General features: G+C 32.1%; 1 protein-coding gene across 5 annotated transcripts in view; it reads left to right on the forward strand.

Annotated features, from left to right (window-relative positions):
• Positions 1-15,386, forward strand: part of LOC108567735 (xaa-Pro dipeptidase) — a 48,358-nt gene that overhangs the window by 24,733 nt on the left and 8,239 nt on the right. For 4 of the 5 annotated variants that reach the window (XM_017928362.1, XM_017928364.1, XM_017928363.1 and 1 more), the window contains one exon: positions 7,749-7,930. In XM_017928362.1, the coding sequence (XP_017783851.1) occupies positions 7,754-7,930 (177 nt within the window). In that variant the 5' untranslated portion in view covers positions 7,749-7,753. Of the gene's footprint in view, positions 1-6,498; positions 6,546-7,748; positions 7,931-15,386 lie in introns of those variants that run through there. The other variant, XM_017928366.1, reaches the window with a different exon arrangement.

The raw sequence follows: 15,386 nt of genomic DNA on the forward strand, positions 1-15,386 counted from the left end.
CCCGGCGAACCACTCCAAAATTCGGCATTTTTTCCCATTGCGTTTTCTTTATTCGCAAAAGGAAATCAAATTATTCACACGCAGGAAATTATTGTTTTTGATGATGATATGTTTACATCTTTTGACGTAAATTGGATTTAAAATCTCTCGGAAAAACAATTTCTATCTATTACAACCTACAGTTAGTACATTTCCAACAAATAATGAAATAATTTGATAAGTTTTTTTTTAAAATTAATAAGTAACAAAATTCATCCATTTTATAATTAATGTGCATTAGAATAAGACTGTTGAAACTGATTACAGAAACGTTATATAAAGAACATTATCCTCTTGGAAAATTACATAATGCTGGGACATCAGATGGGATTTCCTAAAGATTACTTCAATGTGCAACAAGTTCATTTAGTAGCTAAAGCTTGGCTGCATTTCTAGACAATTCACAATCTTGTGACAAAGCTTTATGGCATATCATGTAATAATTTATATTTGCTAAAACATGTGTTTTCAACTCATATTAAAACTGCTTCAATTCCAGTTTTTTTGAACTAAGAGAAAATTTTTGTATGAAATATTCGAATTAAATATCAAATTTGGATGTGGAAACTTTGAATCAAAACACGTAGACAATTAAATATTTATACATGCAAACAATTTTCAGTTTACCGTTACCATTTTCAGCAGTTGAGGCCCAAATAATAATAATGCATCATTGTGTTATTAAATCGTCATTGAATTATTCATGCCGGTCGTAAATAAAACGAGTTGCACGAATGGTATCCGTATCGCAAAAATTGCTGTTCTTTAATACCAAACAAAACATAACACAACAGAACCAAACAACGGCGAATAAAAATAATCTAATCGGTTTCAGTGATTCACGTGTATTGTATGCATGAAACAATGAGCCATTAAGAAAAAAATAATAATATTAACAACAACAATAATTACAATTTTTTGCTCGGTTAGTGTATAATGAGAATCAGGACAAAAATGGAGTATGGGTGCGTAGGTGAACTACTATTAATAAATGTGTCAAGTATATATGTAACAAATAATAAGTTCCTTGAAACGGAATTGAATGGAAATGCGCAGGTAAATTCCATTGAGATGGAGGCGACAGGAGGGCCTCCACTGCTGTAAATGAATGCATAGTTCAAGTACCTGCAAATGCAATAAAAAATGGCAGGTAACAGAAAGTACCCTCTTTTCAATATTGTTATGTCTATGAATTCTATAAAGCATTCTTGTGTCTATAAGAAATATTTGTACGTTATGGAATTCTTGTTATTGTAAGCTTAGTAACTATAATGCAACGTTTTGTCAACAAAGAGTTGTTTAAACGTGTATCCACACTACATTTGATAAGCAAAATCGCGCATACGCATCTCAACTTTAATTAGGACAAGATGCGCGCGTATTTATGTTATATAATTTAATAAAACTATAAACTTTTAAAGTTAACGATGTTTGGAGCGAACTAAAGCGATTCATGGCAGGATAAAAATATAGACATTAACCATAAACAAGATGTACCAAAAAGGATAATTACGGATAAAAGTATGATTATGCTATATTCATACTATGTGGATATATAATATAATCGATAGTAAATATAGAGTTTGAAATAAGAGTATTAGTAAATTATAATGTTGAAGTATATGGAAAGTCTGTGTTTCCTGTAAATAATATGTATCGTGCTGTGTTAGTAGAACGTTGAGCCGTACTATCATAATCAAATGGTTGTGTGTAAGGCGAATACGACCATGCTGCATATTGGATGATGCAAGCCTATACAGTTCGTACAGTATATTTTTTATAAGCCTTCGCAATGGAAGCGAATGAACGGCTTGTTTAAACACACGGAAAGTAAACATTAATTAGGAACTGCTGAATTCATGCTTTATCACACACTCCGTTTTAATGCAAGCTAATTATTTATTATTCCATTTTCGGGTCGAACAACCCGCCGCGATATGCAATGCCTCCAACTGCGGCGACTGCTCTTTCCATCTAGATTATACACGTGTTTTATCCGAAAATAAAATAAAAAAACGTATTCTTTATGGTTTCATTAGAAGATTTACCTCCCAACTAGTCGAGAACTATGTTTGTTACAAACATGGTTGTATCATAGCAAATTGTCTCTATTCTGTTAGTCCTGAGTTTGCAGAGGATAAGTAAAGATCTTCCAGGTATTAGCCTCACCGTAGGTTGTTTAACTTTCTTTAGTTGTAAAACATCAAACAATTGATAGACGTCTATTATGTTTGTACTGAATTGCCAAATTATACCTTTTCCAATATAGGTATAGTTCGTATAACACGATAGATTAAGTGAGAGAATTATATTCAATTCTCTAATCGAGTTAAAGCGAAAGCGCGTTATAGTCGCGAATTTGAAGAGGATAAGAATCATACAGGTACTAGCCGCATCATAGGTTGTTTAACTTTTGATAATTGAAAAACGTCATATACTTAGTGGACGTCTACATATTTCGTTAAAGTCAAATCATGTTGTAAAAGTAAAGGTATAAGTTACGTGATATGCAAGAACTTCTAAACCTTATATAATTTTTCTGGATGATTTAATCTAATAAAACATTTTTTTTTTATTTGAAATTAATTACAATTTTAAAATTTCAAAATATTTTAATATTGAAGTGAATTAACTAAACGAGTATAGTAAATTACAACAATTGATAATTTTTAATGAGTTTAATTTGTAAACATTGTTTGAATGTGTCTGTCGATCAGATCTTAATACGATTTCCGGTGTCACAACATTGTAAATAATTCAGTGGTGAGTATAAAATCAATGGATTTGTACTGCTTCAATTCGATAATTTATGTTTACACTGGCATTTGACGAGGCTTGAGACCTTGAGTACTGCTCTCCCCATTTATTGCTCCAGTTTACCTACCGTTGAATTTATTATCATCTCGTTTGATAAACAAAGCATTCTTTGAAGTTTATGGGAAAATGTGTATGCCATGATTCAGCCCAGCAACAGCCTGCAAACGATAAATCAAATTGTACCAAATATTATTTCGCAAACGAATTGAATTTAATTGCAAAAGCTACGTGCATTGAGATGAAAAGCGAGGAAATTCAATTAACACTCATGTTACAGTTCTGTTTCCATTTTAATTGGCCTTCGTTAAAATAGAGAATTATTTTTGATAACAAACATCCTTTGTAGTTTACCGAGCAGTCATAGCAAATGTAATGGTTTGAAATATCAATTTTAATTTCAATTTATTGACGGAACTTACGTACAAATCCGTTCTAACGTACAATTTTTTTATTTGGAGCATTCATATTGTGTATTGGGCTTCTGTTTTTTCCTTTCGAATTAGTTTTAGGAAATACAATTGAAATCGTAGTCTGTTTCAAAGATGAGTTTAAAAATTCCTAAATATATGATAGGAATAGTTCACAAAATGACAACTTAATACGTACATGATTATGATCATTAAGTACGTACGTGCGATCAAAGATGGAAATTGTATACAATTTGTATAATGTTTATGTGATGTTAACTGAGTTTTATATTTTACACAGTCCAATATCAAAGAAACTAATGATAGATCTAACAACATATGATTAATATGTTTCTGAAAATTGCCTAAGGACGTTTTTCATATTACAAGAAGTAGTACATTTGGAGGTGTAGCAGGATAAAAAAACAACAACAAACAACAACGCTCTGACGAATTCGATTTAATTATTCTCGACCGCTGTAGTAAATATTTATCACGAAAAGTTTCCAAAGTGAAAGTGGTTGCATCAGATACGTATTATTTATGTTATATATACATGGTTCCTGCTCTCCACCTTCTCTATCAACTGTAAATATTATTAGATAAGAGTTGTGATAATTTTGGGAAAACACGAATACTGCGGGCGTTCCCAAAAATACGAAGAGGATAAAAAAAACTAAATATATGTAAACTTAATAGAGGAACGTAAATAAACGCGATAAGGACTATTCCATTTGAAGACTAATTAAAACATCGTAATTGCTCAAACGACCCAAGTCGGGGACTTTAATGAAGTCACCTTTGACTGGAACCAGAAGAGCCCTCAGTCCCTTCGCTATTAAGCCAACGCAGCGAAGAGATAGTCTTTCGATAATCACGTTTCCTCCAATTATTTATCTCTCACCAAGTAACTTAATTTCAAAAACTATTGCTAATTGCAATCAACACATCATTTTAATGTAGTTTAATTCCCGAACTTATTTATAAAACTTAATTAGGAAAAACGAATTACACGATAAGAGATTTATTTGACTTCACTTCTTTTTTTTAACACTACATTTTAATGCATTTTAATTGACATTCATTCAGTGCCAACACACTCACTCAACGCAATTTGTTAAAAGAGAATTACGGGGAAATCCAAATCATCATATGTAAACTAATCCTATTTATAAGATCAAGATGAGTTCATCACAACTACAATCAACAATTTATATTTTACGTAAACACTTTCATATCATCATTTTTGTAATTAGTCAGTTAGTAGCGAGTTAGGAAAAGTACGATCGTAAAGTGTACGTTGGTATGAACAAACCGTTTGTACGTACGTGCAAACGTAGCAATATCCAACTGTAATTGTATGTAAACATTTTTATTAAAACAAATCTATATGCAATTAACACTTCTTTTTAGAATAAGTTTTCGGTGCCAAATCACTCACTCAACGTATTTTTATTGCGAAAATACTAAAGCTATCACCATTTTTAACTTGCAGTATGATGAAGATGAGTTCATTAGAAATGCAATTGAGCAAGAGCATCTAATACAATAATAAATAATGTTTTAGTTAGATTGAGGCTGAGTATTATTGAAAATCGGAAATTTGTTGACAATCCCTTTGGACTGCTGAAAAATGAACTCCTGGTATGAAATGATTCAAGTAGAAATTGGCGAGTTTCACGCTCTTTTTTTTTTATCGAATCCTCGTAATTCCCGTAGTATTTATGTCCTTGTGGACGGGAGTGCTGACCGTCTCTCCTTTCATACAACACTATTCCCGTAGTAGCGAGTAAAATCGATGTCCTGGATTGAATAGTAGTATCTCGTACTCAAATATACTAAATGCATTCTTTATTTATTACAAATAAAATTCGTATAATTATTTTTTTTCAAATTTCAAAAAATATTTGTCATCAAAATTTTTCATTTAAATAAACGTCAAATATCATTAACAAATTAAACTTAAAAAATTAAAAAGCGATACTGCCTTTCATAATCATTGTGACAGCTTGTTCAATGACGTTTTTTTGTAGTACGCGTACCTCCGTTTTTTTTTGCAAACAGTAGAAGTTGTGCGCATAATATTTCCACGTTGGCGCTGTGTGAAACTGAAACAAACAGAACCTAGTTCACAACTTTTTGTGTGTTACTAGATATTAGTACTTAACAGTGGATGCACTAGGTGAGGGTGCGGATATTAGTGGGAAGTATATAACCCGCGGCCCGGCACTTGGGAATCGCACCGGCGAATTAACATTTAAATGAAGGTTCATTCATGAACGCGTGCAGCAAATACGTTTTCCTGCTTCATTCAATTATTTCCGATCCGGCGATTTTACGTTGGAATGCTTTGTAAAACGGAGTACGTTTCGTCTCTGTTTGTAGTTATTTATTTTTGCACGTATTATTTTGGCGTGCGTTGGAAAGAGACACGTCGTTGTTGTACATAGCATCTGCTATGGTTAGAACTGGGATGACGATGGTCGTCGAGTCGAGAGGCACATGTTTGTTTTTGTGCATTGTTTATATACATTCCGTTAGGACCATAAATTATGGTGGCGGCGTGCCCGCATAAGCGCACCGAATTTTTTCATCCATTATGAAACGATTGTCTGGGCTTGCGTTCACATGATCACGTTATATTTCAATGGGCAACTGACGATAAGGATGTATATTTATATTAAACTCTTTGTGTTGATCAATTGAAGTTGGCAGGAATCAGCGGCATCGACTTAGAACTTAACTTATACCGCTCAGTTTCGTGTTATTACATTGATTAGGTCATGGAAATACCAGGCGTCTGCAAGTTTATTTATTGGACTTTGCTCCACATCTCTCGTTTACTTCTGTATAATTTAACAAATATAAATAGCATCGAAACGTACGTTACTTCAAATTATTACGTAATGTATGCATAATCATTAGGATTACTTAAACAAACTTAATTATACTTTATATTTAATCATTCTCCGTATAATTATTATTTCATTATTATTCGATTTTAGGATTTTTTTAAATTTTATTTACTATTAGTACATTTTTGTATCAATATTTATATTTCACTTGATTAAGGGTAATGTTTTCGTAGATGGTGGCAATCTTGGACATAATTGTATTTATGTTTTCAATTTCACTTATATGTATTGGACACTGTACGCAACTCAGATTGACGCAACTGGTCTTCCGGTTTTTCATTATATCCAATTTGTTTACGTTCCAATTTAATCAGTTTATTCTACTAAGCTCATGCTGTTAGTTGTATATTATACTTGTTCATTATTTGTGAGTATTTATATTTGTTTTATTAAATCTTTAATATTAGTAGTAATTTGGTCGACAACATGCGTCCACGTCCACATGCCTCCCCATTCCCTTGCATTTTCATATAAAGATAGGCGCATTATTTTTAGTAGCCCACGGGCGCCAAATATCTTAAGACGGCCCTGGACTTAGATATTTGTTTTAGAATATGTCAATAATTTAAAACGGAATATCCTGTATGTATTGTATAATTGAGGGTAGTCTTTACACAGATGGTCAGACCATATGTCATTTTGGTAATTTTATTGATGCGTGTCTTATATAATATTCCACACATGCCAATGCCAACAAAGTTTGTCACTCATTGTCGATTCTAAATATTAAATTCCTCAAGTTGTTGGAATTCTTCATTGATAATGTTTATCTAATATACAGGGACACCCTAACCACAGGGGCGCTAACCTCTAGGGGCGCCAATTTTGCATTCCCTCACATGTATTTTCTTATGGAAAGGGGCGCATTATTCTTAGTTGTTTTTCTCTTTGTGAATTTCCTTATGAAGAGCGACGCATTCTAGTATTCCAACGGCCCTGCTAATATCCATAATCAAGAATTCCAATTATATCATTTATTAACTTTTTGGTAGTTTTTTGTTTTTAAATTGAAAATTTCTCATTGTCAAGCATAAAAGAATCACATACTTGAGTGTCCCAATTTGCATATAAACTTCCTTTGCACGTTGCAGAAAATTTATTTGATTTGAACAAATTGACCTTTTGTTAGTTCTGCATTGTTATGGCAAATATCATTCATTGAAGCTTATTGCGTCTCTTCTATATAAAATTGTTGCATTGAATTTACGTCTTTAAGAATACTGAAATAGAGACTAGAAACTAAAGGTATTTCATACATTTTGTCAGTTAGCAAGGCGTAGTTGAGAAATGCTGTCGTCCTTGGGGGGTCGGGCGTAAGCTACAAAGATTTGTTATCAATGGGAAAAAGAGAAAAAAAAAGAATTAATGCGGTGAATGCTTGAGGAACCTTCACTGGGAACACAATGCTGCGCGAAGTACAAAGGTCCTACTGAAATGCATTACAGAAATTAATTTTGGTCCGGGAGAAAATGTAATTCGATTACGGAATGTGAAGTAATTGAAGTGGTTGCAAAACACTCGCTTGGTTTTTATTACGAGTGTTAACTGGAGTTTTATTTTTTTTTTTCAGGAAAGATGTTGTCTATGGGACAGGGAACTTGCGAGGTGCCGTTGGAGCTCTACGCTTTGAACAGGAGGAGGCTTTGCGACCGACTTAAGGAAAAGAATGTAGGAGACGCCATTGTTTTGCTGCAGGGAGGTGAGGAAGTGCCTTTCTACGATACTGATGTCACCTACAACGTGTTCAGACAGGTAAGAGTCTACAATCGCGTGTCTTCGTTACCATTGTTGTTGTTATTGCTACCAAAACAACGCCAGGAGGCTAGGATCGCGTGTCTTCATTACCATTGTTGTTGTTTCTACCAAACAACGCCATAACGATGTTTATGTTTACACTTTTTTTTTCTACTCAACCGCATCTCGAGTTAGATGAAGGAGTTTGACCCCAACCAAAAATATTCTAACGGCCACAATCCTTGCGGTTTTCTGTGATGATGAACATACAAGCTCTTGCATGGAGACGAAAACACGAACGCTTCAAATAATTTGCTTCTGTTTTTTTTTACTGTGTTTTCAATTTCAAGGTCCGTACCACCGAAACTAGAATTCTGAGGTGTCTGGAACTGTTCGTGTGAAATGTCTTTCGCGCCACGCCGACTCGTTTAACACTTCATGCATATCCACGTCGCAATCATTTCCCAACAAAACATACACACCTGTGTAATTCCACAAACGTTAAATTACACATTCTTCGCTGTTTCTCATTTACGCTCTCCTCCAAATATTTTTCTTTCCGAGAATCATTCCAGGAAATTACTCATAGGTTAAAGCTCATATCTGAACTGAAGTCTATAGATAAATTCATTCTGGTACAAGCTACTAAATATAGAAGTGCACACAATTGAAAACCTATATATTTTACTATAAATAGAGTATTCAACATTACTAAATATGTATTTTGTTTTTAATTGGAATCGCTTTTAATGAGAACCCAATCGATCGACCGTTTAATTAATGACAAATTATTTTGATACGTGAGATAATTAGGTCTATGCTTCGTGCCCTTTCTGAATTTTTCATTTGACCTGTACATGCTACACACGCAATTGGATAATTATCGATCAAAAACTACGTGTTTTTTTATATTTTCTTTCATCAAATTGTTCCAGATATTACAGAACGAACGCAATTATTCGATAAATGTGGTCATTATTTCAGAGATATTAATTTTGCTATGAAACGATATTCGAGCATACATATCTCCAATAACCTCATTAATTTTCAATCAAATATCCGATTTCAACATTATCATTGTATTATAATGATCGTTGTTGGAAAATCTATGAACTGTGTTGTATGTAGTTTTTAATTATCAAACTTTTACACTATAAAAAATATTATAATAAAAACGCATTTCAGATTTTACTAAAGTTAAAAGGTACGTACACACTGCTCGTTAATTTTTGAGCTCATGAAACCACAGCAATAATTGAATACACGTTCCATTCCCCAAATATATGCATCTTTTGGATTCATTCTATTATAGTTTCTGAGAAAATTACTAAAATGTGAAGACACTGCTTAATTTATTTACAGTCAAACTGGTGTAACCGTACCATTTCTTACTTGAGTATGCCATTAAAATATACGAGTATTTTAATAGATACGCACAATCTTCACTTTTTGCACTTTCCTTAAATTGCATCTTATTTAGCAAATCTAAACAGATGTAGGACAAATGAACAAAAATAGTTGCTAGAATATAAAATAGTACTGCTCATAACCACACGCATAGACGTAAAACAAGTGCATAACAACCGAAAAAAAAACAACAAAGAAAAACAAAAAAAAAAGTAAAGAAGTGTTGAGTTGTTCCACTCCGATTCTGAATTAAAAATACGAGTGCCCCTAATGTTTCTCGTGTTTCTGAGAAAAAAACAAAAATTGGGACGGCTGTGTTATATAAATACGAGCATGTATTTAAAAGAAGAAGAAAAAAATATGAGTGGAAGTAAAAGACGAAAAGAGCAATTTCGGCTTCTCGTCACCATCCGTGTTATGATTCTGCGGCAGCCGTTTTTAATATCCGGGTCGTCCTGCAATATTTTTAGATCATCGGAAATTGCTTTTGGAACATAAACAAATGAATATAAACCATGCGAAACCTTCGTTATCTTCGCTTTTTTTTTCTAGTTGTCAAGGTTACAATACATATCTTAACCATCGATCAGAACAGAAAGCGGACAACTGTTCCAATTAATTTTGTCTTCGGGAATTGTAGGTGTGTGGGAGATGTTGGATTCGATACATGCCGGGTGAAAGGATAAACTTTCTGAGTCAATTGCATGCAACAGGGATCCTGGTTGGACGTGAAAAATGATTGTGTGCTCCATACAACAGGACGAAATAAAGAAATAAAGCGAGTGATGAGGTCACGTCGCACGAAAATGAAAAGGCTGTAGACCTGGCTGACCTAATATGAGGAAAGCGAAATTGAGTCACGACCACGCAACGCAGAACAACAATTTGGCAATTTCTATTTTGTTGCTATCTCAGATGCAAATAGAGCTGTTCAAATGTTGCGTGGAGCAATACTTACTGTAACCGGGATCTGTTTACTGACAACAAATTGGCATTTATCCATCGATGTTCCATTGGAGTGATCCGGCACAGCGACTTTTTTTTTGCTCTCCCGAAGATGCTACTCCTCCAGTTTATTTTAGTTATGAGTATGTGGAACGGACATATTTAAATAAGCAGATTGCTTGCACCGCGGTCTTGTTAACCTTTAGAGACGGTGACCATCGACGTTCTCTGAGTTAGGAAACTTGAACAAAATCAATATTTTTACTTACATCATTAACTCTATTCCTATTTAATAACTACTATTCAACTTTATTGTTCATTTTCAATTTATTTCACATCAAATTTTTGACAGATATTTTCAATTCAAATCTTCAAGAGTAAATAATTGAAAATATTGGCTTAGATATAAGTCGTTACCAATTATCTATGTATTTTTCACATTGTCTGTGACGCCATCTATATTTGAAATTAGGAATTAACAATTTACTATACTTAACCTGAGACTGATTAGATATAAACTGACTAAATCAGACTTGTAGAAGAGCATGATGAAAAAGAAAGACTACTTCATAGTTAAGCAATGATAGTCGCAGGTTGTTCTCCAATTGGTGATATATAGATTAATACTAATATAAAAGTGTCGTAATAATAGTCTTTACCACTTATAATAATATGTACAAATTAAATCGGAACAAATAATGATGCTCAAAAAATATTAAATTAGTAGTTATTGATAAATTTATCTTTTTATTAGTACTTTGCTCAACTATACAAACAATTATTGAACAATTCCTGAAGGTATCTATATAATAATTTTTATGTTTTGTTAGTTTCGAGGTCACAATAACAACTATCATTTAATGGCCTACTCTACTAATAGTATTGCTCATAAAGTATCAGAATAACTTCGTCGAAATGACTCATTTTCAAGCGATCCCAACGTTGTAATGTATCTATAAAAATGTGTCTTATATCTTAATGAAATCATTGAATTGTATGTTAGTTTTCATATAATATATACGATTTGTTACTGATACAAATATTACTAATAGAAATTTCAACTCGCTTTGAAATCTGAGAAATAATTAGATTAAAAGTAATTATGTTTATATTACAGACATATGTTTTTTAGCATGTATTATTTACATAAGTCTGAAATGAACAAGAATCAGTGAAAATATGAAATTGAAGTAACAAACCCATATTTTCTCGTTGGTTATGCACTTATTGAAATACTCTAATAAACATTATAATGCTTGCATCTAAATATACATGTAAAATCAATAAAAAAAACACTAATTCTCAGTTATTATTTATATTGTAGTTTAGATTTATTTAATTCCTCGATTAGTCCGGATTCAAACAGTACGAAACTGATTACCAGTACTATTTAAATAATAATTTTTCTATCCAACAAATATTTATTATCAAAAAACCTTTGACAGTAGTTCGAAGAAAATATTTTTTATCAATAACATTATATTATCAATAAAAATTGTTATTTGTATTATTTATATGTAGGTGTTCGGCAATATTCATGCTTGGAGATTGCGATCTGAAAAATTGATTTGTATTGTTGAACTTTCAATAACTGTAATTGAATCTGAAAGGCACGATGCGAAGGGGAGGTTTGGCATTATATATGTATGTGTTTCGATTTGTTGCTTACAGTTATTCTGAATAGAAATGTCATTTTACGTTTGAATGTTGGAAATATAGTCCTTTGATAAATTCTATTTGCTATTTTATATATTTATTCATCAATTTAATCAACTGAACTTCTATTATATAAAATAACTAGATAAAGTACATAAACATAACAATATCTTCTTTACTAGATTACATTATTACTAAAAATTAAAAATGTCATATAAATACCTGAGGATTTCAATGTTATAATAGTGGTTATAAAATGTTATAATTGAGATTGCAATGAGGACTACTAAATATTGCAGTTATAATGGACTTGAGGTTGCTACAGGAACTACTAGATGTTAAAGTAATAATATAGATTTGAGTTTATGTTATTGGAGATTGGATACAACAATACCTTCTATATTGGTAACATGATTTATGTACCAAATTTATATGCAGCTTGAGAAATATTGCAAGTTTTATATAAACACAAAAAGATTTGAATGTTAGAATAGTGGTTATAAAATGTTATACTTGAGGTTGCAATGAGGACTACTAAATGTTGAAGTTATAATGAACTTGAGATTGATTGGCGTAATCAACGAAGCATATTGATATAACTCTTGGTGACAATCTATTTGAGTATATATCTAATTATATAGTACATGGTTTCAATGATTGGCTGAGATTGCGTCTGCTGTGGTTGTGTCCAGTCCATGCGGCAAAACAATGCCGGATATTTGATCCGTTTATAGCTAGTGGTTCTGAAATGCATTTCATGGTTTTCGACACGTATCGTCTGCGAATTGTGACGGCAACATCGGCCGTATTTAATAGCGGAAGTATATGGTTGCGATTCGCGCAGACCTGTTTATCGGAATTGTAAACAAACAGGAGCAGAAAGACCGACCCAGGTATATTCATCACATCCTCGCGGGAAGAAGAAGAACAAAAAAAGAGAGAAGACTTCTCAATGAATTATTTACTTTTCTCATTTTCATTTTCTACAAATCCAAAACGTTCTTTAACGATCAATATTTATACAGGACGGTCTCCTTTTCGAAATCCAAGGCAAGGTCGACCGGACCGGTATTGTGGAACAAACGGGCGAATTTTATGTCCATTGTTTCTTTCTTGTACGACCACACATAGCTTAGCTATATACATAAACACACAAATATATATATATATATGCAATAGTCATATAATTTTTTTTTATGAATCATTCTGCGATTTGTACTATTTCTTACCACCTACGTTCCTCTTTATAATTTATTTAACAACCACACACTCACGACCGCCGACAAACGAACCTACAGATACAGAAATTCATTCATACCGAATCAAACGCCATTCGCATATATCCAGTATAGCAATCCGTTGTCCACCTTCTATGGTACACCTATCATGCAAGGAAGCATTTCATTTATCATCGTACAAGGCAACAGATTAGCAATCACTGTACTAGCATACAAATAACATCCAGTATTTCCATCCGCTGTATAACTGGAAGTTACGTTTCAAGTATCTATATAAATTTCGCAATTCTATTATATAGGCAGGATGTCAAATACAGACAGTTCACTCTTAATTAGGATATGCCGTCGGTATATTTTTTTTTTCGTTTAGGTGTCAGTAAACTTTATAATATATTTAATTAATTTGCACTAGAACTTTTCAAAAGTAGAGTTTATTTCTGTAAACTTTAATGTTTCTAAGGTATCAATTTGTAATACAAAATTTTGTATTAAATCATCGCAATTTGTAATAAAAACTATCCATAAAAAAAATAAATTTTGAAAGAATTAAATTTTCAAGAATTGAAACTAAGCTGTCTATTCATTCAATAATATAAAAATTAACTGTATTTGAACTAAACAAAGTATTAACTATATTTGATCGTATCATGTCATGAAACTATGGAAACTATTGCTAATAATACTAGTAGCAATCTCCTGATACTATAATCGTACAAACTAGGGTATAATCAAGTTGATTGGCGGCGTCGATCGATTTAATTATAATCGATAGTTATGAACACGCCACCTACGTATGTAATACTAATCAGATCTCTATAATTGCATGTAATTGAATTAATAACCTTTACCGAATTTGTTAGGAAACTTTCATGCATCATACATGAAGAACTACATATGCGCTAAATATCTTAAGACGGCCCTGCATGTATGTCTTAACAAATCGTCTACGTTTCATAAGATTATCATCCTATTAATCCCGAGTTGGCAAAAGGTAGTGAGCATCAATCTAAGCCTATCCAAGAAACTGACTACATCCTTACATTTCAATAACTTAGATTCTAAGTCTTAGATTATCAAAAGTGAAATACATTTAAATGAAAGTAGTGCTAGAAATAACGTTCATAAATCTTGACTGGTTACTTAATCTAAATGATTAATAAACAACAAATTGAGACGAAAAGATTGAGAAAACTAGAAAATACTAATAAAACTTTAATTACAATACATTTAATATGGACTTTTACCTTTTTTTCAAAAAGCAGTAGTAAAAATAAAGATATTGGGGCTAAGGAGATAAGATAGGAGACGTGTTTACAAGTAAATATTGTTGGATTACGTAGAAAAACCAATAATACAGATTACGGTCGACGTGCACTGTTTATGTTGTTATTTGTTTATGCTTGGGTCGTTTCTTTTTATTGCAAAAATACAGCATTATCTTTAATTGCACATGAAGCAAACACACGTGACTTTGCTGCACCAACAAACGTCTGCACATTGCGAAAATTCAAATTTATATTTGTATGTTTTGGTAAACTGTTTGTTACTACCACATTACAAATATAAACACAAATAAATGTAATTGTATTACGATTTTTATACATTATTAATTTACTTTCTTTAATTATTTACAGATATTTTCAAACTTAAAGCAGTAATGAAGACAATAATTGTCTTAAGTTTTAATGAAATTTCCTTCAATTAATTATATAAAGTTAATGTATATTCTTTAATCCTTATAGAAAACAAATCTTTTCCGCTTTTGGTGACAATTGTACTAATGTACTTTCTTCAATTATCTATTTTTGAAATATTTTTATAAACTACTATAAAGGAAATATACATAATTATAGAAATAAATTGAAATTTGACAACAAACATTTATAAGATGTTTATCTCAAAATACCATATTTTTTTCATGAATGCTTCAATAAGTTCCCAAAGACACGTGTCGTAAGTGTAATTGGTTGTTCACGTGGACACAGCCACAAGCCTCGTGAGTAGACGAAAAGTAATTGAACATTTGTTTTGGACCAAAAAACACGATTGAACACGTGACTTAGGTTGTGGGAGACATCTAGATTAGTCGCATGTTATCTTTGAAAAGAATACCAACGACTGTCAGCTTTGTAATTTATATTCCATGTTTCCAGTCATTTGCGAATCGATTCTAACATAAATTGCAAACATTCACTAAATATTTTTCCGTTCACACAATATGCTTGTTT

This window comes from Nicrophorus vespilloides, unplaced genomic scaffold (genome assembly GCF_001412225.1).
Source record: "Nicrophorus vespilloides isolate i.1.1-1 unplaced genomic scaffold, Nicve_v1.0, whole genome shotgun sequence".
Classification (NCBI taxonomy): domain Eukaryota; kingdom Metazoa; phylum Arthropoda; class Insecta; order Coleoptera; family Silphidae; genus Nicrophorus; species Nicrophorus vespilloides.